The sequence below is a fragment of the Oncorhynchus nerka genome, linkage group LG5, assembly GCF_034236695.1.
Source record: "Oncorhynchus nerka isolate Pitt River linkage group LG5, Oner_Uvic_2.0, whole genome shotgun sequence".
Lineage (NCBI taxonomy): Eukaryota > Metazoa > Chordata > Actinopteri > Salmoniformes > Salmonidae > Oncorhynchus > Oncorhynchus nerka.
The window spans coordinates 26,998,460-27,025,151 of NC_088400.1; the positions used below are offsets into that span (position 1 = coordinate 26,998,460).

General features: G+C 45.2%; 1 protein-coding gene across 1 annotated transcript in view; it reads left to right on the forward strand.

Annotated features, from left to right (window-relative positions):
* Window positions 1-26,692, forward strand: part of LOC115129294 (X-linked interleukin-1 receptor accessory protein-like 2) — a 365,734-nt gene that overhangs the window by 157,452 nt on the left and 181,590 nt on the right. Inside the window, exons 2-4 of the mRNA XM_029659484.2 lie at window positions 4,775-5,048; window positions 19,119-19,305; window positions 19,535-19,688. Of these exons, the coding sequence (XP_029515344.1) occupies window positions 4,775-5,048; window positions 19,119-19,305; window positions 19,535-19,688 (615 nt within the window). The remainder of the gene's footprint in view (window positions 1-4,774; window positions 5,049-19,118; window positions 19,306-19,534; window positions 19,689-26,692) is intronic.

Below are 26,692 nucleotides of genomic sequence, written 5' to 3' on the forward strand. Positions count from 1 at the left end.
ACTGGGGCGACAGTTCAACGTTCCAACTAGACAACGACCCTAAGCACTCCAAGAAAACGCAGGAGTGGCTTCGGGACAAGTCTCTGAAAGTCTTGAGCTTCCCAGCCAGAGACTGCCATAACCCTCCCCACTTCTCCAGCTCCATAACAAGAGGGGCCATAACCCTCCCCACTTCTCCAGCTCCATAACAGGAGGGGGCCATAACCCTCCCCACTTCTCCAGCTCCATAACAGGAGGGGCCATAACCCTCCCCACTTCTCCAGCTCCATAACAGGAGGGGCTATAACCCTCCCCACTTCTCCAGCTCCATAACAGGAGGGGCCATAACCCTCCCCACTTCTCCAGCTCCATAACAGGAGGGGCCATAACCCTCCCCACTTCTCCAGCTCCATAACAGGAGGGGCTATAACCCTCCCCACTTCTCCAGCTCCATAACAGGAGGGGCATAACAGGAGGGGCCATAACCCTCCCCACTTCTCCAGCTCCATAACAGGAGGGGCCATAACCCTCCCCACTTCTCCAGCTCCATAACAGGAGGGGCCATAACCCTCCCCACTTCTCCAGCTCCATAACAGGAGGGGCCATAACCCTCCCCACTTCTCCAGCTCCATAACAGGAGGGGCCATAACCCTCCCCACTTCTCCAGCTCCATAACAGGAGGGGCCATAACCCTCCCCACTCTCCAGCTCCATAACAGGAGGGGCCATAACCCTCCCACTTCTCCAGCTCCATAACAGGAGGGGCTATAACCCTCCCCACTTCTCCAGCTCCATAACAGGAGGGGACCATAACCCCCCCCCCCCACTTCTCCTGCTCCATAACAGGAGGGGACCATAACCCCCCCCACTCTCTAGCTCCATAACAGGAGGGGACCATAACCCCCCCCAATTCTCCTGCTCCATAACAGGAGGGGCCATAACCCTCTCCACTTCTCTAGCTCCATAACAGGAGGGGCCATAACCCTCCCCACTTCTCCAGCCCATAACATATTTATTTTCCTCTGATAAGATTGTTTTTTTCTGCGCCGGAGTGTAACTCATTTCTAGATTTATATCAAAATGGCTGTAACCCCTGCTCCCCCGTTTTATACCTCTGTAAAGCTACATGTCCACTAAAAGCTATTCATTCACATTTCTCAAGAAAATCCTAAACAAACTATCAAATGCAAGGACTGAAATTGCACCTCAGCACAAAATATTTGGTGGGCTATAGCTCTGACGTTGACTTTTTTCCTCCTCTCAGCTGTCATTGCTGAAATTGCTATACTGCTTCATGATAAACTTGGCCAGTGTGCAGCAGCCAGGTCAAGCTATTATTATTAAAGCAGGTGCTGAGATCTACACAGGATTTTACAATGGATTGTGATTCTCTGTTGGGCTTAGTAGCTGTGAGGGCTGACGACCAGCAGCTAGAGACCTCAGTACTGGTTTATACAGCCCCTTTGTACCGACACACTGTGTCTGTGTGTATTTCATGGTGATGCCTTTATGTACCATTGTAGCAGACTATATTTCCATTTTTCAGTGGCTTTTCTTGAAAAGGTAAGAGAGTTAATGGACAGTTTCTTGACATTGGGTTGTTATATTACATATGTTCAGTCCGTCCCACCAGTGGCTTTATGACACATCCTGGTTACTACTTTATTCTAACTTATTTTCAGACTTAAATATTATAGGTGGCGTTGTGCAAATGGGGATCTGTTGCAGCAGCTGACTGGAATTATACATCTGGCCTGTTAGGCCTCATGGTCACAATGAATAGCTCCCTCCTCAACCCTGCCACAGTGGTAAACACCAGGGAGGCAACGATGAATGAATCATTCAGAAAAGTGCATTGCGGCTGTGACTTCAGACAACATATGGTTGCTTCTCCTGCGCCCGTTTATTTCATCTGTAACCTGAGCACTCAGCGTTGGTTGGCTGTGCCTTTTGTCTAAAAGACAGTACATTAACCCAGCAGATTGAACTAATGCGTGCCGCTTCTGCTTTCCTTGCATCTCATCTCCCACATTTTTGAGCTCTCACAAATAAACTCAGGGAACATCACCTACCATCGTAACCCCTCCCCTTGGCTCCAGCCTGCAGTTCGGAGCCATCTCCTCCTCCTCCTCCTCCTCCTCCTCCTCCTCAGGCTCACTTGATGGATGTAATTTCCCCTGGTCAATTTTTACTTCCTGTCTATGTCAGGAATTCATTTTCCAACCTGGCAAGACAAATAATTACCCGAAATAATAGAATCTATACTGTAAATCGTCTTGGTGGCAGACCTCTTCACATTACAATGGACAGTTTTTCAATGTAAAACATATTTATAGGACACAGAGAGCAGGGACATGTACCTGGAGTCTGTAATTCCACTGATGTGCAACTGTTTTTTCTGTAGGCAATTGGGGCTGTCAGCTTTTCTCTTCAAGTTGACATCCGTATTTATGTTCCTCTGACTCAATGTCTATTATGACAGATGACAAAAAGACTGTCTACATGTCGTCAATGAGTTGTCCATCCATGTAGCTGGCTGACCTGGCATTTGGGGTTTGTAACGTGAAAGCATCCTACTGTACTGTAGTCACACAACGAGAAGAGTAGCAGTCCATTTTAGGCAATTCACTGGTTATTTTTGGCCATAGACATACAGTACATCTTCAAGTAGTTATTATTTGAAAATTAACTGTGTTCATGGTAGAGTAAATTATTTTCTTTGCCTCTCTACAACAGCAGTGCCTTAGCTGCTAACTGGTTTATCTTAAATAACCCTGCATTAGTCTGATTGTGACTATGACCTTCTCTGCCTCTCCCTGTCATACGCTATTGTTTCACCATGTGTCACGGGTTCAAAGCTCACCAGCATTAAGGCAATCTTGACTGGCTCATCATTACTGGCTCCTGTGGCTTTTCCCCCACTACTCACCTATGGATGACAATGGAGAGAGAGTAGAGCGGCAGCTAATTACCGAGTACAACTTGAAATGTCTTTGAAGCCTAGCTAGAGAGCTCCCATTTAGGATGCAAATGAAAATCCAAATGGAGAAGATGAATATGAGATGAGATTTTCTTCCTACTGCAAGGTACTAGTGTGAATACTTTAGGAGTCATTTGAATTTGACGCCCACAGTATAGGCTTAGTAGCTTCCAATTTCTGTAGCTCTATTATCAAATCAAATCAAACTTTGTTTGTCACATGCACCGAATACAACAAGTGTAGACCTTACTGTAAAATGCTTACTTACAAGCCCTTAACCAACAGTATAGTTCACAATAAAATAACAATAACGAGGCTATATATAGGGGGTACCAGTACCGAGTCAGTTTGTGGGGGTACAGGTTAGTTGAGGTAATTTGTACATGTAGGTAGGGGTGAAGTGACTATGCATAAATTATAAACAGTGTGTAGCATCAGTGTACAAAACAAATTGAGGTAGGTGTCAATGTAAATAGTCCGGTGGCCATGTGATTAATTGTTCAGCCGTCTTATGGCTTGGGGGTAGAAGCTGTTAAGGAGCCTTTTCGTCCGGTACCGCTTGCCGTGCAGTAGCAGACAAAACAGTCTATGACTTGGGTGACTGGAGTCTCTGACAATTTTATGGGCTTTTTTCTGACACCGCCTATTATATAACCCCTGGATGGCAGGAAGCTTGGCCCCAGTGATGTACTGGGCCGTACGCACTACCCACTGTAGCTCCTTACGGTAAGATGCCGAGCAGTTGCCATACCAGGCAGTGATGCAACCAGTCAGAATGCTCTCGATGGTGCAGCTGTAGAACCTTTTGAGGATCTGGGGACCCATGCCAAACCTTTTCAGTCTCCTGAGGGGGAAAAGGTTTTGTCGTGCCCTCTTCAAGACTGTCTTGGTGTGTTTGGACCATGATAGTTTGTTGGTGATGTGGACACCAAGGATCTTCAAACTCTCGCTACACTACAGCCCCATTGATGTTAATGGGGGCCTGTTCAGCCCGCTTTTTCTGGTAGTCCACAATCAGCTCCTTTGTCTTGCTTACATTGAGGGAGAGGTTGTTGTCCTAGCACCACACTGCCAGTTCTCTGACCTCCTCCCTATAGGCTGCCTCATCGTTGTCGGTGAACAGGCCTACCACTGTTGTGTCGTCAGCAAACTTAATGATGGTTTTGGAGTCGTGTTTGGCCACGCAGTCGTGGGTGAACAGGGAGTACAGAAGGGGACTAAGTACACACCCCTGAGGAGCCCCAGTGTTGAGGATCAGCGTGGCAGACGTGTTGTTGCCTACCCTTACCACCTGGGGGCTGCCCGTCAGGAAGTCCATGATCCAGTTGCAGAGGGAGGTGTTTAGTCCCAGGGTCCTTAGCTTACTGATGAGCTTTGTGGGCACTATGGTGTTGAACGCTGAGCTGTAGTCAATGAATAGTATTCTCACATAGGTGTTCCTTTTGTCCAGGTGGGAAAGGGCAGTGTGGAGTGATATTGAGATTGCGTCATCTGTGGATCTGTTGGGGCGGTATGTGAATTGGAGTGGGTCTAGGGTAACCAGGAGGATGCTGTTGATGTGAGCCATGACCAGCCTTTCAAAGCACTTCATGGCTACCGACGTGAGTGCTACGGGGCAGTAATCATTTAGGCAGGTTACCTTCGCTTCCTTGGGCAAAGGGACTATGGTGGATTTGGGTTTTCATTGCTCCATGCATTGTAGGATGAGGTTTAGGCTCTTAGTTCCTAGTTTTAGCAAGCATAGTATTCCATGACACCAACAACCACTCTGTTTGCACCAGTCCCCTAACCATATGTACTACTTTCTCCTCCACAGTGGACGGCTGCATCGATTGGTCGGTAGACCTGAAGAGGTACCGGGTCCTAGCAGGGGAACCAGTGAGGGTGAAGTGCGCCCTGTTCTACAGCTACATCAGGACCAACTACTCCATGACTCAGAGCGCCAAGCTCCGGCTCATCTGGTACAAAAACAAAGGGGACTCTGAGGAGCCTATCATCTTCTCCGGCCATCGGCTCAGCAAGGAGGATGACTCCATCTGGTTCCGCTCAGCTGAGCTGGAGGACAACGGCTTCTACACCTGTGTCCTGAGGTGGGTTTATTTAGTTCCTGTGCCTCTGAGGAATGAAACAGTTGAGCTTTTCTTACAGTAACCCCCAACCAAGCACCATGTTTATTTTAGTCATCCACAGCCCATTGAAAGCCCACATTTTCAGGAAGTGAGTGTTCATTGGATAACAGTTCATGACTGATCTTGGCTAGTGGTCACATATTGTACAGTAGTTTGAGAGACCCTAATTTATCCATTTAGTTTACATCTACTTTCCAAAGCTACTGTGGTGAGTCAGTGTGTCTATTGGGATGCTGAACAGCCTCCTTGTTGCACGCCCACCGCGCCAGCCAAGCAAGCCCTGCGATTGCACACAGCATAAGGAGGAGGGAGAGATCCACATCGCATGCCATGTTTCGTTTCCTCGCGGAGGAATGCATGACTGGCCTTGCGAGGTTAGTTCACCCCTGACACTGAACTGTGGTTGACTCGTGTTGTGGAACATGTAACTGACATTCCACAAAAGAATAGGCTTTGCCAAAATCATTAATATTAAATCCATGATGTTCCTGTCAGTTCTATGCGAGAAGGATTGTGCTAGAATTTCCTCCTCGGATTATGACATCAAACAACCTGCGAATCATTTGATGAATAAAAAGGTGTTTTTATAACATCTAGTAAAAATATTTTCACTGTTCCTAGCTACTTTACCGTAAGAGTCAATGGTGAATGGAAAATAGAGACAACCTGACAGAGGCTTCAGCAAAACTCTCCTCAGATGAAGATCTAGCCCCTCTCTAACAAAGCTGATGCTTCTCCCTGGCCAATAATAAGTGTTTTCTCCCTCCTCTGCACTCCCCTCATGCTACGCTAACAGTCTATTTAGGAGAAGGTCCTGTCACTTTCACCTCGCTTCTTATTTGACTTACTTTCCCACCGAGTTGGTCATAGCAACAGCCACAGCTCAGACAGCCCGGCGCATTGCATTCCAATGTATTAGCTAGCTGGAGAGTCATCAAGCTGAGCCTTATTCTTTTGCCTGGGGAAAGACAGATCGTTTGGAAGGAGAAGAAAAAACAATACTGGAAATTGAAGTGGCAATTTGCCCTGTGAAATGTGTTATTGAAAATAAGATACTGTATACAGTGATGTATCTCTATGAAGTAATCTCAATATCCTCCAAATTCAATTAATTGTCTGTCAAAGACGTTCAAGGTGAAAAGAAGAGAGAAGTCCTCTTTTCACGCTTTAGTTTCCATTAATGGTGATTCTTGATCCCTGAATCCAAAGGAGCAGAAATCCAGATAAGTGGTGTTTTGGGTTTCTGGAGATCCCCAAGCAGCTTCTTTAATTAACCCCCAGAATACTGAAACTCCCATTAATGATACAAAACTACATCAGCACAGAGGAAGAAAGGCTGGCAGCACCCAGTTCTGAATCTAAAGGTAGGAATGTACAGTCTTCTCAGAGACAATTGCTGTAAAATGACATTGGCAGTTGCTGCTGTGTCTGAAATGACAGGTTGGCTCTGGAATGACAGGGTGGCTCTGGAATGGAGGAATGTATTTTCTCAGAGGGTCTGCTGACCGCAGGAGGGGTAATATTCTGTGTCTGTCTCAGGCCCCCTACGCAGACCACTTGGAATAAAACAGACATCTTCAAACACACACACACACACATACACAGATACACACACACAAACACACACTAGCCCTGCCATCGAGGCCTTCATGGCAGTTATATGGGGTACCAGGCGATGTCCTGTTTTATTGCAACATGAACAGTGACTAATCATGCCTGAATGCCAGAGAATCTCACAGCACCAGCATGACATGTTAAGCTGTAGCCAACGAGTCGATGCAATCTGCCCGGCTAATGCGCCTCGAGAGACAGATTCACCACACCTTTATTTCTCATTCTCTCCAGTGAGGCTAGACGAACCTCCCACATCACAGCACTGATGGAGGGAGAGGCATTTCACACCTTCCCCCAAACAATGGACACACGCTTAGCTTTGTTCAATAACTTTATGCCGAGGAGAGATACAACACATGTTCCCAATGTCTGAGGGATGCCTCTTATAGAACACATACACAGTACATTATCTGAGCTAGGCTATCCCCCTGAGGCCTGTAGGGTAATATGTGCCACCTGTCTTTTTCTCCCCTCATAAGATAATTGTTCTTTCTCCAATCGCCCGGATGTCACAGACCTTTTCTTTCAAAGCGGTCCAGGTTTTTAAACCTTTCTATTAATCTGTCCACGCAGGAGCCCATTAGAGAGAGAGAGCCAGAGAAGTGAGTCTGTTCTTTGGCACTGGCTGAATCTACGCTACCTCGCTTGCCAGTTCAATTCAAATATTACACGCTCAAGCTTCAGCTTTGACAAGAATCAACTTTTAAACTCTCAAAACCACATTTATATTTACTTGGGCAGAGACTATTGTTATAAATGTCTACAAAGAGGGGATGGAGAGTGATCTGTCTGGCTTTCATGGAATCACATCAAAGACAAATCTATGGGTATACAGTAACTCACCAACCAGTGATTAAAAATCTTTTCAGTAAATACATTACAATGGGTCTAGACTTAAACAATCATTGTTAAAATTCTGTTCTACTAGATAAGATGTAATCATTTTGTAATGTGAAGCTTCACCATATGAGGCTGTGTTCTACTAGATGAGATGTAATCATTTTGTTATGTGAAGCTTCACCATATGAGGCTGTTGTAATGGGGTGCGTGCTGGTGGCAGGGTAGTCAGGCGCAGGAGAACGAACTTGGTATAAACGTAGTATTTTAATAAATGCTCACAAACTATGGGTACAAGTGGGTACAAAACCTGTCGCACACCATAACATACATAACATACAAAGTACCAATACATTCAACAAACAATCACCGACAAGGACATGAGGGGAAACAGAGGGTTAAATACATGTAATTGATGGGATTTGAACCAGGTGTGATGGAAGACAAGACAAAACCAATGGAAAATGAAAAATGAATCAGTGATGGCTAGAAGACCGGTGACGTCGACCTCCGATCACCACTCGAACAAGGAGAGGGGCCGACTTCGGCGGAAGTCGTGGAGCCGCGCGTCGACACCGACCTCGGGGACGACCCAGAGGGCGAGGCACAGGGCGATCCGGATGGAGACGGTGGAAATCTCGCAGCATAGAAGGATCCAACACGTCCTCCACCGGAACCCAGCATCTCTCCTCCGGACCATACCCCTCCCAGTCCACCAGGTCCTGAAGGCCCCTCGCCCGACGTCTCGAATCCACTACGAACAGGGTACGCTGGGGCCCCCTCGACGTCCAGAGGGGGCGGAGGAACCTCCCGCACCTCAGACTCCTGGAGCGGGCCAGCCACCACCGGCCTGAGGAGAGACACATGGAACGAGGGGTTAATGCGGTAATCAGGGGGGAAGCTGTAACCTATAACATACCTCGTTCACTCTCCTCAGGACTTTAAATGGCCCCACAAACCGCGGACCCAGCTTCTGACAGGGCAGGCAGAGTGGCAGGTTTCGGGTCGAGAACCAGACCCGGTCCCCCGGGGCGAACATGGGGGCCTCACTGCGGTGACGGTCTGCACCAACTTTCTGGCGCAGCACGGTGCACTGAAGGTGGACAGTGTCCCATGTCCGTCCGCGCGCCGGAACTAGTCATCCACTGCAGGAGCCTCGGTCTGACTCTGCTGCCAAGGAGCCAGAACCGGCTGATACCCCAAAAAACACTGGAAGGGAGAGAGGTTAGTTGAGGAGTGACGGAGAGAGTTGTGGGCCATCTCTGCCCAGTGCACGAATGCTGCCCACTCTCCCGGCCGGTCCTGGAAATAAGACCTCAGAAACCTACCCACATCCTGGTTAACTCTCTCCACCTGCCCGTTACTCTCGGGGTGAAAACCTGAGGTAAGGCTGACTGAGACCCCCAGACGTTCCATGAACGCCCTCCAGACCCTCGACATGAACTGGAGACCCCAATCAGACACTATATCCTCAGGCACCCTGTAGTGCCAGAGGACGTGAGTAAACAGGGCCTCTGCAGTCTGTAGGGCCGTAGGGAGACCGGGCAAAGTGAGGAGACGACAGGACTTAGTCAAACGATCCAAAATGACCAGGATCGTGGTGTTACCCTGTGAAGGTGGAAGATCAATTATGAAATCCACCGACAGGTGCGACCACGGCCATTGTGGAACGGGTGAGGGTAGTAGCTTACTTTATTTATTTATTTATTTATCCATTGTTTTACCAGGTAAGTTAACTGAGAACACATTCTCATTTGCAGCAACGACCTGGGGAATAGTTACAGGGGAGAGGAGGGGGATGAATGAGCCAATTGTTAACTGGGGATTATTAGGTGACCGTGATGGTTTGAGGGCCAGATTGGGAATTTAGCCAGGACACCGGGGTTAACACCCCTACTCTTACGATAAGTGCCATGGGATCTTTAATGACCTCAGAGAGTCAGGACACCCACTCCATGTCCACGTCCAGCTCCCATACTACCGGCGCCACCAAGCAAGAGGCCAATTACGCACGGCTGCAATGCGATCACTCTCCATCTCCACCCCTGACGTGGAAATACGATACGGTACTGGTACGGCAACTGCTCCGCCCACAACCGTAAGGCTCTCCAGAGGGTAGTGAGGTCTGCACAACGCATCACCGGGGGCAAACTACCTGCCCTCCAGGACAACTACACCACCCGATGTTACAGGAAGGCCATAAAGATCATCAAGGACAACAACCACCCGAGCCACTGCCTGTTCACCCCGCTATCATCCAGAAGGCGAGGTCAGTACAGGTGCATCAAAGCTGGGACCGAGAGACTGAAAAACAGCTTCTATCTCAAGGCCATCAGACTGTTAAACAGCCACCACTAACATTGAGTGGCTGCTGCCAACACACTGACACTGACTCAACTCCAGCCACTTTAATAATGGGAATTGATGGGAAATGATGTAAAATATATCACTAGCCACTTTAAACAATGCTACCTAATATAATGTTTACATACCCTACATTATTAATCTCATATGCATACGTATATACTGTACTCTATATCATCTACTGCATCCTTACGTAATACATGTATCACTAGCCACTTTAACTATGCCACTTTGTTTACATACTCATCTCATATGTATATACTGTACTCGATACCATCTACTGTATCTTGCCTATGCTGCTCTGTACCATCACTCATTCATATATCTTTATGTACATATTCTTTATCCCCTTACACTGTGTATAAGACAGTAGTTTTGGAATTGTTAGTTAGATTACTTGTTGGTTATTACTGCATTGTCGGAACTAGAAGCACAAGCATTTCGCTACACTCGCATTAACATCTGCTAACCATGTGTATGTGACAAATAAAATTTGATTTGATTTGATCCTAATCAAAGATGAAACAAGCTATTCAGAGTAGAGATCCACTACCACCCAAATTGACACAACTGTGGGAAGCATTGTTGTCAACATGGGCCATCATGCCTGTGGAACGCTTCCGACACCTTGTAGAGTCTATGCCCCGACGACTTGAGGCTGTTCTGAGGGGAAAAGGGGGTGCAAACATATTCTTAATGCTTGCTATACTCAGTGTATTTTGAAACTGTGAAGTGATAGTTAAATCAGTTTTCAATTTCATTGTATTTCCATTGTGAATTCATGCAACATATCTTGACTGACATACTGTATCATTTGACCACTACAGTGCATTTGTTATGATAATAATCCATATAAAGTGCAGTAATTTGTTAAATTAGAGGTACGTGTGAAAGTGAAACCGTTGTTGAAATACTATAAAAGTCTGAGATAATGGGAAATCGAATGAGAGGCTAATATTGCTCTTTTGGAAGATTGGTAGGAGTTTTTTTTTCAGAAAGTACAGATTGGCTCATCAGATATAATTTCCCATGAGGATTTAAGACCTGCTTTAGAGAGGCAAACAAACACATGCCATTCCAGTGCTATCCGCTCTCAGGTTTTAGTCAACAGCAACTTTTCAGTGGGAGCTTGCTGACCTCACAGCCCTCGATGAGCCATCAATGGGCTCCCAGATACAAGCAGAGATGAGCATCATCATCAATGGGCTCCCAGATACAAGCAGAGCAGTAGAAGACAGCAACATCACCACATCAATGGGCTCCCAGATACAAGCAGAGCAGTAGAAGACAGCAACATCGCCATAAAAGCACAATCCCAAAACAAGTTATGTGAACAGAAAAGCTTTCCACTCTTAATGTGCAGGTGATAGGTTATGTGATGCGCAAAAGACGCTGCTGAATGTGGTGGCAGGTGGAATGCACGACTCACAGAACAGCAATGTTGGCCTATACTCCTACACGAGACAGCTGTTGAGGATAGATGTCTTATTGGTGAGTTGCCTACTAAAGCATATTTGCCATTGCTAAAGCAACTTGAATTGCCCTAATGGTCCGCTCTTTGTACCTATGTTTCTATTTTTACTGGTCAAGCCTGTATGTTGAGGCACAGATCTGGGGAAGGGTATCGAAAAATGTCTGCAGCATTGAAGGACCCCAAGAACACAGTGGCTCCATCATTTTTAAATGGAAGACCTTTGGAACTACTAAGACTCTTCCTAGAGCTGGCCGCCCGGCCAAACTGAACAATCGGGGGAAAAGGGCCATGGTCAGGAGGTTACCAAGAACCTGATGGTCACTCTGACAGCGTTCTTGAGATCCTCTGTGGAGATGGGAGAATCTTCCAGAAGGACAACCATCTCAATCAGGCCTTTATGGTATAGTGGCCACACGGAAGCTACTCCTCAGTAAGAGGCACATGACAGCCCGCTTGGAGTTGCCAAGACTCTCAGATCATGAGAAACAAGATTCTCTGGTCGGATGAAACCAAGATTTAACTCTTTGGCCTGAACGCTAAGCGCCACATCTGGAGGAAACCTGGCACCATCCCTACGGTGAAGCATGGTGCTGGCAGCATCATGCTGTGGGATGTTTTTCAACAGCAGGGACTGGGAGACTAGTCAGGATCGAGGCAAACATGAACGGAGCCAAGTACAGAGAGTTCTTTGATGAAAACCTGCTCAAGAGTGCTCAGGACCTCAGACTGGGGCGAAGGTTCACTTTCCAACAGGACAATGACCCTAAGCACACAGCCAAGACAACGCAGGAGTGCCTTCGGGACAAGTTTTTGAAAATAGCTGTACAGCAACGCTCCCCATCCAACCTGACAGAGCTTCGGAGGATCTTCAGAGAACACATGTGTGCCAAGCTTGTAGAGTCATACCCAATTAGATTCGAGGCTGTAGGCGCTGCCAAAGGTGCTTCAACAAAGTACTGAGGTAAGGGTCTGAATACTTATGTATATGTGATATTTCAGTTTATTTTTTGTAAAATATTGGAAAACATGTCTGAAACCCTGTTTTTGTAATCAATTTTAGAATAAGGCTGTAATGTAACAATATGTGGAAAAAGTCAAGGGGTCTGAAGGCACTGTACATTCCCAGCGGGCTTTAAAGGGATGATTTTGACCATACAGTGTATGGTTAATTAGGGAGTGTTTCAAATGTTTCGAATAGTTTACACGCAATATTGATAAATGAGGCCCCAGGAACTGGATTCCCAGAATAAGGAGTAAGGAGGTTTGATGCTGGAGAAAACCTGGCTGTATCGTTGATATGCTGCTCTGCGTAGCAGCCCCATAGGGACCACTCTCGCGCCCATTTAACCTTGAACATCACACAATCCCATTGATCCAGGTTGAACCAACTCCTGCAGATTAGTGATGTGGAGAGTTTCATCAATGGCCCATGAGTCAACAGAAACCCCATTATCCTGTGTAGTGATGAGGTACTCAGATTCTTTCACATATTGACATGTTTCTTGCCATTGCTTTTCAACACCTTTTTTCAAATGTGATTTCCTTGTACATTCTGTCTGTTTGATCTTCTCTTGGTGTGTGTAGTGGGAGAGAGAGAGAGAGCGAGTGAGAGTGTGCGTCTGTTAGTTTTTTTCTCCAAAGATCATTTACACTGGGGCGGCAGGGTAGCCTAGTGGTTAGAGCATTGGACTAGTAACCGGAATGTTGCAAGTTCAAACCCCCGAGCTGACAAGGTACAGATCTGTCGTTCTGCCCCTAAACAGGCAGTTAACCCACTGTTCCTAGGGTGTCATTGAAAATAAGAATTTGTTCTTAACTGACTTGCCTAGTTAAATAAAACTGGAGGTTTAATTGCTCCAGAAGTAGGGTCTTCATGGTTCATTCCCAGTTAGAGTGGTTACAATTTAAATGAAATTGGGGGCTCATATTCTCTTAAATATTTTGCATTCCTCTTTAAAAACTTGACTACATTTTCCTCTTTCTCCCTCTTACAGAGAAATGGTGGAAATGATTTCTCCCCCCCATTTGAATCAATTTAGATTTAAACTGTTGCAAGTAAAATTCTCTCTCTCTCTTGCTGAAATCCATCTTTAGTAAGGTGCTTTATTAAGTTCAATGAGTTTGATGTAATTTTTCAGACAGCAGAGCAATTGAGGCAGGGAGATTGTGTAGGAAATTCTGCCCACAGAGATTTTGAAGAACTTGCAAAAGCATCTGGGGACCTGATAAATCCATTCATAAGCTCATAAAGCTTTTGCATTGCATCACAATTAATGCCAATAACATCAACAACCATTTCAAACTAACCTACATAAATTGCTTTCATTCCTTATTGGCAAACAGATTGTAATGAATACTCAGGGAGAAAAAGGTGTAGATTCACACGCAGAGCACAGCAGGTGTTTATTTCACCTTCGCAGAAGGCAGGAATCGTGGTCACAGGCAGGCAATGGTCATACACAGGTAGGCAAACAGGCAGGTGAATCAAAACTAGGACTGAAGGCTATAATTGGTTCTGACAAACGAGCCAGGAAAAGGCTTAGTAGAGTCAAAACAAACAATACCTCACAAAGGCACAAACAGAATGAACTGAACTAAATAAGGAGCTGATGAGACCAGGTGAGTAACTCACACAGGTGAAATCAATGAACAAAAATGAAAGACAGGGCTACGTTCAAGAATACAAAGAAACAGGGCTACGTTCAAGAACACAACAAAAAAGAACACAAGGTTGACTAAGAAAATAAATACATAACCTTACACAGATGGACAAGTGCCTTCTCATTAGGGAGTGGACATTATTTTTTTAAAGGCTTACCTGGAGAAAATTGGACCTCTCTGAAATAAAAATGGTTGGCCCTACCCTATATTTTAACGAAACCCTCCCTGAATGCTTGAAAAAAACCAAGTGACCCTCCCCTATACCCAACATAATCATGAGAACATAGTAGATAGCAGAGAACATGTCTACCATTTACCCTCACTTCTTGGACAGACCAGAGCCTTAGAAATGCAGTTTTAGAAACTGTTCTTCATCCTGTAAGCATTTACATGGCAATGTAGAAATGATGATAGTGCACAGGGCTGCGGGCCAGAAGGTTGTGGGTGGAAAGATCTCCTTTATAGGAAAAGCATTGCATGTATCTACCATCGTATTTGCGGGTACGAGAAAAATGTGCCTTCTATAAATGCATTTCATGCAGTTCTATGTCATTCTACATGACCGGAGACAGCAGAATCTTTTTTAATAGCACACAAATGACTAAAGTTTCAAGAATGGACAGAGAGATAGCCTTATAATAAGGTGAACACAGGCCTATGTCTTATTTCTAATGAAACTGTCCATTTGTAAATAATTCAATCTGAGATGTCATTATGAATCTGAACATGGTACTTTCAGAAGTTAGACCTACTTTTCCACCAGACAGAGTAGTCCTACCGACGCGGAAAAAAATGTAAGCTTAACCCAATAAAATGATGTTGAACCAACGTGGAATAGACATTGAAATGAAATCTGTGCCCAGTGGGTCACAAATGTTTCCCTAAAAGCTGTCTGGGTTTAAAACATCTTCCGTATCACAGAAATGATAGCGACAAAATTAGATTAAGTCCATTTTTTGTCTCCTCGGGTATTGAAGGTTGTAGCCTCTAAACGTTAAAGGACCGAAGACCGAATTTAAAGAGTTCATTGTGGGTGAATTGGCCAACAAATCTATGGATAGCAGCCTATAGCCTAATTTGGTCTGTCAGACTGGTAGGTCTACCTCTTATTTCTTAAATAGGAAGAAATAGGCTCCAACACTCAGCCCTCTGGTTGTTAGTAAAGTCAAATTAAAATAGGTATGGTCTACCTAACTATGTCTACTTGAATTTGCCTTCTTTCAGAACCATGAGCTGTCCATTTCTGATTGATTGTGCTTCAAGTTTCAGCACCACAATGGAAGTTACTCGAATCTGGCTAATATTGTGAGGTCAATAACTCTGATAAATAGCTTCTTCATGGTCAAGAAACATATTGTTTTTATTGAAATAAATGATGGATCATTCGATTGAGACCACACTAATAGCCTATAGCGATGATCACCAATCCAAGACATTCCTCGTCAATCCCCAAACATTTCTTTAAAAGAACGATAAAGCCTTTTTCTTTGTTTCACGCTGGTGTTTCAGCAGTCCTAGTGCCTGGAATGCAAAGTGTTCCTATTTTGAACCATTTCATCTGTCTGAAGGTAGAACTCCAACTACCCGGCAGGCCCAGAGAGCAAAGTAAGTGCACCCATAGGCCTACAGCTTGCCAATCAGATAGCTCAGATCACCGTGTCTGCACAGTTTCCCCTCGTTTCCTTGAGCCATAGACTGTAAAAAGAAGCTTTGAACACACAGCAGTTAAAACCATGACTAGAGAGACACTCAACGAATACAGCAAAGAGCTACTGTTTTTATGAGGAAGTTATGACACAAGGCGAGACCCAGATGCAGACACAGGAGGCAGATGGTTGGAGTCTAAGATGTTTAATAATCCAAAAAGGAGTAGGCAAGAGAATGGTCATGGACAGGCAAAAAGGTCAAAACCAGATCAGAGTCCAGGAGGTACAGAGTGGCAGACAGGCTCGTGGTCAAGGCAGGCAGAAATGGTCAGGCAGGCGGGTACAGAAACAGGCAAGGGTCAAAACCGGGAGGACTGGAAAAAGAAGAATAGCAAAGGCAGGAGAACGGGAAAAACCACTGGTTGACTTGGAACATACAAGACAAACTGGCACAGAGAGAGAGGAAACACAGGGATAAATACACTGGGGGGAAACAAGCGATGCCTGGAAGGGGGTGGAGACAATAACAAGGACAGGTGAAACATATCGGTGTGACAAAGTTCATGATTAAGTTGTTATTCAGCATTGTCAACACTTTGTTCAACACTTTTATCAACCATAAAATGCACGTTCTCCCTACTTCCACTCACCCTACAACCAGCACTGCAGCTGTAATGAATGACTATTGCAAAGTGTTCCAATAAGCTTCCATTGTTATTATTAGCTGAATGTATTTTTTAATAGAGGAATATTTCACTTTTTCTGGTCATGGATTGGTGCATGAGGCAGAAATAATGCAGTGTGACTTGAGTTTTGCCATCAGCTGGAAGGAAGACTGTGTTCTCCTAGATATTTAAAAAACAATCTGAATGGTGGCTTGCATTTTGACTCAGAAAGTGATCTTGACTCAGAAAAGGTTGGTGACCACTGACATATAGGCACACTTGATATTGCACTCCCAGCGAAGATTAAGAGATGAGGGATGGCATTGGGCACACATCCATACATTGGTTCTTCCTTTAAAAGTCGTGGCATACTGCAGCACAGCTTGCGGGGTTCCGCAGAATTCTATGGCACGTTATTTAAGTGTCAGCCATTGTTGCCAGAATGATGTGATTTACCAATCTGCAACCATCTACCACAAACGGTTGTGTCATAAACTCAAAACTTTTAAAGGAAGAACCCCTGTATAATACCTAATTTGCAAATATTTTTTAGACACTGAGAAACATAGAAATGTAATTAATTGCAAATTACATGACCCTCCCCTGGACTGAAGAAATACTTAACCCCCGCCTGACTGAAATTGAAAAGGCATGACCCTCCCCCATTTTCCTCCATGTCGAACCATCCCTTATGTATAATGAAAAGGGAGTGTTAGTATTAGACAAGAGTGCCAAGATGCTGCTCTCTGTGGTATAGGCCATCTCAGCGGATGATCCAACATGAAAACAGGTCAAATCATAGTGGCAGACAGTGCTAATTTCTATGAAGCTCATAGAGCAACACTTTGTCAGTCAGTATAATTGGCCCAGGGGTCCTCCTATGCCCATCTTCCACAGAGAGAGTTATATGAGCGCTAAGGGCTGTGGAAGAAGGAAGGAGAATGAGGTTCATTACCAGTGAATTAATCATATGGTTTAATCTCCAACTTCCTCCTTATCCTCTCTCTGTGTGAGAGGAGGGCAGTTGGCAGGGTGCCCCAGAGAGCAGTACTGTGTACTCTATGTCTCCTCTGCCAGGACTGGGAGCTACGGTGTCACTGCTCTCCCCAGACAAGCCTCTTCTAGATGTTCTCAGGCTATTTACTTTCTCAGGTGGTTCTTAGGACAAACAGGAAATGCAGCAAAACAGAACAACATGATTGACCTACTTGCAGTGGAGCCTCAGTCGCTCTCTGTCTCTCTGTCTGTCTGTGGATGTTTACCCCACAGAGTTCCAAAGTCAGGTCACTGCAATGAAAGGCTTCTGCATTGACCTCCATGGCTGCGGTGTCAGAGCGGTCCCCCAACGATATAGGAAACTACTTAGCACCGTTCATGTGTTACAGTCATCTACTGAGATCTACAGTGGAAAGAGCCTGATGCACGGTTGACCTCTGCCAAGAGGGCATTTACACAGTTTGGCTCTCTGTACTATGGCTCACACGGAAACCTGTGTAGGGGAAATTACATGGAAGGAAGTCATTCAGGCGTATGGGTGTTCAGAATGCTTATTCAATGTCTCAAGAAAGCTAAGAGCCCGGGCACCATGACCCATGAAACACTGACCCACCTGGGTGGGCCACATCTTGAAGGTTGTCGTGTGTTAGATTCATTGAAGATCACATTAACAGGTGTAATCAGGAACCACGAGCACACAGAAATCCCTTTTTTATTAAGCATATCATTCAACTGGTGAGGTGTAGCCAAGGCTACTTGAGAGTAATGGCAGGAGTGAGAGATTCATTATTCATGAAGTGGAAGCAGTCTTATCAGGATAGAACAATAGTTATGCAGCCTGATTAACTGGGCTAATTGTCAGTAACAGATCCTCATTTGTCCTGAGTGACTTCACACATCTGTCCCCTGTTTGTCTGTTGTTGTTTGGCTTTTTATTCGTCACAATATGAGACCGTTGTCACCAGACACAGCAAGTGCCCTGTGAACAATTTTTTAGTCATAGATCATAAATAAAATAGCCCAGAACAGCTATACTCTCTATCTCTGTTGCCTGAGACTAGGGATTCTACACACGCACGCACACACACACACACACACACACACACACACACACACACACACACACAGTCACATACACGACCTGCCTGATGTCCAAGTCTAAAACCAGCTAAATGTTTCATGCTGAAAAGTAAAATCTTGGCATTAAACAGGCTGAACTTGCTAGCGGAAGTTCAGGGGGACTTAGCGTTTGAGAGGCTGACACACAATGCCACTGGAGGGCAATCCCATGCCTGAAAGCCCTCATGCATTTTCAATGGGAACCTAGTGTAGTAGCCATGGTAGTAGCTATGTGTTGAGCTAGGGGTCATGTGCCCTGACACAGACTTGTACTTCTCACTGGTGCCTGCCTAGTGCAATGATATGCACATTCATTCCCCATACAGTATGTGCTCCTGCCACTTCAGGGGGAGCCGCATCTCTTTACTAATTGAAGCATTTTGAAATATTCCATTCCGATACCCTCCATGTTCAAACTGCCTGTTGTTCTTGATGTTGTTGGCAAAAAAAAGTTAAAAGAGGCCCCACTTTACATCATCACAGGCAGGCAGGGAGGCATTGATGAAATGAATGGCAGTGTTTAAGAGCTCTGCTAGTTCACAGATGAAACCCTGTGGAGAAATCGATGAGTGCTTTTGTGTGTTTGTGATGATTGTTGGCTAGAGGTGAACTTGGGGAAACATAAAGCCTCCTGTGTTGTGTTCCCTGCCTGCAGAAACTCCACCTACTGCATGAAGGTGTCCATGTCCTTGGCGGTAGAGGAGAACGACGAGGGCCTGTGCTTCAACAGTAAAATACGTCACCTGGAGAAAGCCGAGATCACTAAGAGCAAGATGATCAACTGCCCCGACATCGAGGATTACCTCGCCCCTTACAAGCAGCCCCAGATGACCTGGTATAAGGTAACGAATCACTCTTATTCTCAGAAGCGTTGTATAGTCTTTGTGTATGAACCCAAGAAGATTAGCCCTGATCCACTAATGGGTATCTAAATAAACGTAATTAAACGTAGCATAGTGAATCGGTAGTTAATGACTGTGAGTTGGATATGAAAAAGATATGGAACAAGATGAAACTGACGCGGTATAACACTGTGTGATGGTGTGATGTTAATGTGACCTGTCTGTCTAGGAGTGTGAGAAGAGGACGTGGCGGAGCTCCATCATGGTGAACATCACCAACATCTGGTTTCCTGAGGTGCAGGAGGACGACGGGGGGAACTACACCTGTGAGCTCAAGTATGGCAGCCGGGTGGTGAGGAGGACCACGGAACTCAAAGTCACAGGTAAGCCCCCCATGCCTTGTGTGTGCGTGAGTGTGTGTTTGGGTGTGTGTGCATAATGCGTGTGTGTGTGTGCGTGAGTGTGTGTTTGGGTGTGTGTGTGTGTGTGCATAATGCGTGTGTGTGCGTGCGTTTGGGTGTGTTTGTGTGCGTGCGTTTTTGGGTGTGTCTGGTTACAATGTGAATGTGTTGTATATTGTTATGTGCATGTGTGTATTGTATGTGCACAGTTCCAAAAACAGTTTGACAGCTGGCCACGATTTGCATCTGAAATCAGCTGCAGTGAGCGGAAAGGTTTAACTTTTGCACTCTTACATTTAATATTCTGAAGTCCCTTCCTCTCAAGGTTTGGTAGTTCAGTGATAAAACACTCAGCCGGATGCACTGCGAAGACACACCATTTATCACCGTAGCATAGTGGGGTATCACTGTGTATCTGTGATGCATCAGCCCTCAGTGTAAACGCTGGCATCCACTGTGACGTGAGATGGATTTATTTATTCACATTCTGGGCTTGTGCCTCCTCCGCTGCCTCCTTCATGCAGCAGGCAGTCAGGCAGGCTGGGATTCCAGGCCAGTGAGTCTGACCCTTGGGGTGTGTGCTGGGTCCCGACTGCAGGAAAAGCAGCTGCCAACTGCAGTGTGAAATCAACCCCCGAGCTCATTCACCCTGCCTGCCTGCCTAGCCCCACTCTGAAACAGAGCCAATCCGCTGGAGCCTCAGGACGGCAGTAGGCAGGCAGCTCTCTCTGAGTCTGACTCTAGCTACTCTATAAACAGGACATAAACACCTGGAAACTACACACAACAGTTCCAGAAATGGAACTAAAACCGATAGTAGCCCATACTAGACCATATAGAATGATCGACAGCTCTATCACCATTTATTTAAGATACGCTTTGAAGAGGTAGGGTTTCAGGTGCTTTTGGAAGATGGGCAGGGACTCTGTCCTAGCTTTTAGGGGGAAGCTGGTTCCACCAGGACAGAGAAGAGCTTGGACTGGGCTGAGCGGGATCTGCCCTCCCAAAGGGATGGAAGGGCCAAGAGACCACAAGTTGCAGAACAGAGTGCTCAGGTTGGGGTGTAGGGTTTGAGCATAACCTGAAAGTAGGGAGGGGAAGTTCCTCTTGCTGTTCCGTAGGTAAGCACCATGGTCTTGTAGTGGATTCGAGTTTAGACTGGAAGGCAGTGGAGTGTGTGGAGGAGCAGGGTGACATGGGAGAATTTGGGAAGGTTGAAAACCAGGCGGGCTGTAGCATTCTGGATAAGTTGCAGGGGTTTAATGGCACAAGCGTGGAGCCCAGCCAACAGCGAGTTGCAGTAGTCCAGACAGGAGATGCCTCTATTAGGACTTAGGTAGGGTCATACGTTACGGATGTTGTCGAGCATAAACCTGCAGGAGTGAGTCACTGCTTTGCTGTTTACTGAGAACAACAGGGTGTTGTCCAGGGTCACGCCAAGGTTCTTTACACTCTGGGACGACGACACTGTGGAGTTGTCAATCGTGATGGAGAGGTCTTTGAGCGGGCAGGCCTTCCCAGGGAGGAAGAGCAGCTCTTTCTTGTCGAGCATGTTACTTGAGGTGGTGGGTCGACATCCAAGCTATGATATCTGCCAGGCACGCAGAGATGCATGTCGCCACCTGGTTGTCAGAAGGGGGGAAGGAGAGAAGTAGTTGAGGTCATCTACATAGCAATGGTAGGAGAGATCATGTGAGGATATGACAGAGTTGAGTGACTTGGTATATAGAGAGAAAAGGAGAGAGCCTAGAATCGAGCCCTGGGGGACACCAGTAGTGAGAGTATGTGGTGTAGACACAGATCCTCTCCACGTCACCTGGTAGGAATGGCCTGCCAGGTAGGATGAAATCCAAAACGCCCAGCCCTGAGAGGGTGAAGAGGAAGAGCTGATTGTTCACAGTGTCGAAGGCAGCGGATCGATCTAGGAGGATGAGAACAGAGGAGAGAGAGTCAGCTTTGGCAGTGCTGAGGGCCTCTGTGATACAGAGAAGAACAGTCTCGGTTGAGTGACCCCTTTTGAAGCCTGACTGGTTAGGGTGAAGAAGATCTTTCTTTGAGAGATAACGAAAGAGTTAATCAGAGACAGCACACTCAAGTGTTTTTGAAGGAAAAGAAAGATGGGATACAGGTCTACAGTTTCTGATGTCAGATGAGTCGAGTGTTGGTTTCTTGAGGTGGGGAGCGACCGTTTTGAAGTCAGAGGGAACACAGCCGATGGTCAGAGATTAGTTGATGAGGGAAGTGAGGAATGGGAGAAGGTTTCCAGAGATGGTCTGGGAGGAGGGGATGGGGTCAAGCCGGCAGACTGTTGGGCGGCCAGACCTCAATAGTCACAGGATTTCATCTGGAGAGAGAGGGGAGAACGAGGTCAAGGTGTAGGGTAGTTCTGTTTGACTGGGACCAGTGGATTCAATAGGCTGAGTGATTGAGGAGTGGATGTCGTCAACCATCTTTTCAAAGTGGTTGACAAAGTTGTCCACAGAGAGGGAGGGGGTGGAGGATTAAGGAGGGAAGGGAAGGTGAAAAAGAGTTTCCTAGGGTTAGAGGCAGAAGCTTAACATTGTGAGTGGTAGAAAGTGGCTTTAACAGTGGATACAGAGGAAGAAAAGGTAGAGAGGATCGAGTGAAAGGATGATAGATCCTCTGGAAGTTTAGTTTTCCTCCATTTCCACTCAGCTACCTGCAGCCCTGTTCTGTAAGCTCTCAATTGGTCACTCAGCCACGGAGCAGGAGGGGAGGGCCGAGCCGGCCGGGAGGAAAGGGGACAGTGCAAGTCATAGGATGCGGAAAGGAAGGAGAGTAGGGTTGAAGAGGCAGAATCAGGAGACAGGAGGGAGAAGGATTTAGCAGCAGGGAGAGATGGTAGGATAGAAGAGTAGTAGTGGAAGAGAGAGAGCGAAAATTGCGACGCTGCATAACCATCTGGATAGGGGCTGAGTGGTTAGGGTTGGAGGAAAGGGAGGCAGAAAAGGAAATAAAGTAGTGATCTGGAGGGGGGTTGCAGTGAGATTAGTAGGTGAGCAACCTCTAGTAATTATGAGGTCAAGCATATTGCCTGTCTTGTGAGTTGGAGGGGATTGGGAAAGGCTGAGGTCAAAAGAGGTAAGGAGGGGAAAAAGAGAGTTTGAAAGAAATTAAACAAATGCAGACGTCGGGAGGTTGAAGTCGCCAAGTACGAAGAGCAGTGAGCAGACATTTTTTGAATGACCTGTTAAACACCCCCCATTGTCTTTCTGTAGCATCTATAAGAACGCTAAAGCGTCGTCTGCGATTTAACGCATCGACACTTACATCCAAAGAAAGAGGTGAAAGATTTTATGTGGAACGGAAAAAGTAATAATTTAATACAGATTAAATGTTTACAATTTAGATGAGCTGAAATGAAAGCACCTTCTGAACATTAACACTCAGATCATAGTGTCTGATCTTGCAAACAATGTAAAGTATGTTCATTTGAAGTCAAAGTTTACATACACTTGGAGTCATTAAAACTGGTTTTTCAACCACTCCACAAATGATTTGTTAACAAACTATAGTTTGGGCAAGTCGGTTAGGACATCTACTTTGTGCATGACACAAGTAGTTTTTCCAACAGTTGTTTACAGACAGATTATTTCACTTATAATTCACTGTATCACAATTCCAGTGGGTCAGAAGTTTACATACACTAAGTTGACTGTGCCTTTAAACATTCCAGAAAATGCAGCTTTGCTGCAGGAGGGACTGGGGCACTTCACAAAATAGATGGCATCATGAGGCGGGAATATTATGTGGATATATTGAAGCAACATCTCAAGACATCAGTCAGGAAGTTAAAGCTTGGTCGCAAATGGATCTTCCAAATGGACGATGATCCCAAGCATACTTCCAAAGTTGTGTCAACATGGCTTAAGGACAACAAAGTCAAGGTATTGTAGTAGCCATCACAACACCCTGTCCTCAATCCTATACAAAGTTTGTGGGCAGAACTGATAAAGCGTGTGCGAGCAAGGAGGCCTATGAACCTGACTCAGTTACTCCAGCTCTGTCAGGAAGAATAGGACAAAATTCACCAACTTATCATGGGAAGGTTGTGGAAGGCTACCCGAAACATTTGACCCAAGTTAAACAATTTGAAGGCAATGCTACCAAATGCTAATAGAGTGTATGTAAACTTTTGATCCACTGGGAATGTGATGAAAGAAATAAAAGCTTAAATAAATAATTCTCTCTACTATTCTGACATTTCATATTCTTAAAATAAAGTGGTGATCCTAACTGACCTAAGACAGGGAATTTTTACTAGGATTAAATGTCAGGAATTGTGAAGAACTGAGTTTAAATGTATTTGGCTAAGGTGTATGTAAACTTCCGACTTCAACTGTATTTACAGTGCTTCATTTGAGCTGGATCCTGCCGGAACGTGATCCGGCACCTCTCCGTTTTGGACTGTTTTGTTCCGGAACCTATTTGGCCAGATCCGGTACCTCTCGTGGCACGAACAATAATTTTCACTTTTCACAGAATATATCAAAGTTCATTCAAATAACCTCTTTGTTAATTCCCCTGCCCCCACAAAAACGTAATTGATGGTTTGCGCAACATTGTAACCTATGTTTGAGACTAACACGTTGCCGTGGCTGTGTGAGAAGTGCGCCAGTATCTCTCACATAACTAGAATGATCCCTCTCTGTTCTGATAGACATGAGCCTGCAACCCTCATCTCTAAATTATTGTAATCCATAAAATATTTCCTTATAGAAGGGTTCTGAAGGAACTGCAGGACACCTGATTAATTAAAATATATTTGCCAAATTTATAGAATCACTGCTGTCTGTTCAGAAATAAATGAAATAATTCAGAATAGCCTACTACACCATGAGAATGTCTATAATTTACCCAGGATCAATAGCTTATTTTTTAAAAATAACCTAGCTATGGATTCTAGCCCAATAACAGGGAATAGCCTGTAGTCGGGAACGCGCGGCAAGTCTGTCAGTAAAAAAACAGCATGCAGACAAAACAGGAATATTTCAAATACAATTGAGGGAAAACATAGGTTGGAAAGCAAATGGCTCCTTCTGAAAAGAGAAGACTCTATGCTTTAGGCTACCAAATATTTGATCAACTTCCAAAGAGAGAAAGAGAAAGAGAGATAGGCTTTTGGCATGAGCGCATCGGCTATCACCAGCAAGTGAGCTGTGCATCATTGGTCAGTCAGTGAAACTGTAAAGCATTTTTAGGAATATAATGTCCTCCTCATATTGTGGCCTGCAATATGTATCCACACACATAGTCCTAGGTTATTGATGGATTCAAGACGAGGTCATTTGAATTTTCCTCTGATTTTCAGTTTGTTAGTGCCTGCCATTTCGATCATTTGTGCGGTATTAAAAACAATATTCTGCCAAAGTCTCCAGTCATGTAAAAATGAAGAAGAATTGCATTTATAGAAGGCAACATTTTTCACAGACCCTAGGCTACTAAAAATGTTCTCCACGTGTGCAACTTCTGTAAGTGCCTCTGGTGTACTGCTCTATGCCACTAGCAAATGTGACGATAAAGCATGCAATGTTTTATCATAAATGTGATTTTTTGAATGTGTTCCTGTACCTCAGAACTCCCCAGGTCACCTCACTCTAGCGCTCACTTTTTGTTCTGGCACCTCCTGATTTACAAATTCAGCACTGTGTATACATAGGTGTAATCTAGAGCCAAGTGGTTGTTTTTTCATCTCAGGGTATCCTGATACACTTGTTGAGTTTGGCAACTGAGCATGAAAACAACAGTAATTTATGAGGCAGTCTAGACAGCGGAGGTGAGTTCAGGTAAGCCTAGACAGAGCTGTTTTTTTGTGTTTGCGGCCATGTTCCTCCTCTTTATGTTAATCTATTCAGATTTGCAAATCCACCCTGTGGTTTTATGAAAATGGGGCACATATCATTTTCTTTATTTTAACACAAAATATATATATTTTTATATGTATTTATGAGTGCATTCTAAGAAAACACATTCAATTTGACAACAAATGTAATACCTGAATTCCCACCAAAATCCCTGAACTTCCATTCATTATTTGTCTGTGCCAGTAACATGTGTCATGTGCTATAAATCAGTCAATATATGATGGATTGTAAAATTCTTAAAGTTTGAGGTGTCTTCATCCATTGTACAACTATTGCATATATTAGAACCTTAACACTTTTGATAACCGTTGCTACACACACACAAGTTATTTTACATGCAATTCAAAGACCAAAACAGCACTGTGCTTCACTAAACAACAGTATTCAACGAACTAGCATTACAAAGCCACAATAGAGTCAGTAGCAGCAAGCTAACGTGATCTGCTAAGCTGAAAGACATCTGCTTCAGTGAGATGTGAATTGGCAGGGAGAATATGATGCTTGTCTTGTCAGTTAACTGAGCCATTGTTTGTTCACTCACTCACATGCCCTTCTGCTAAGCTAAGCACTAGGCGTGCATGAGTGGTGTAATGTTGGAGCTGGATTCCACATGGTTTACAAGCTGCCTGGGGTGCTGACCTGTTGGATCAAATGCCATGTAGGGTGCTGCTGGTTGGGTGGTGAGCCGAGTCAGGGTCAGACAAGGCCTGCGTTAGTTAGCTTCAAGCACACAGAGATGTCACTCAAAACACTTAGGCATCCAGGGGGCAGGGGGCTTGTCATTGTTCTCAATTCCACTGCCCCTCCACCCTTAAAGAGCATTGCCCCTGTAGAGAAGAAATATAAATGGTGTTGCTAGCCATTTATAGCAGAGGAGGGAACATGCCCCGATCCACATCAGCGGGACTGCAGTAGCGAGAATTAGCAGTTGTAAGTTTCTCGACGTCCACATCACGGAGGACTTGACATAGACCAACAACACCACGACTCTTGTCAAGAGGGCGCAACAGCGTTGCTACTTCCTAAGGCGGCCGAAGACATTTGGTTTTCTCCAAATACTGCCGCTGCACCATCGAGAGCATCCTGACCGGTTGCATCGTG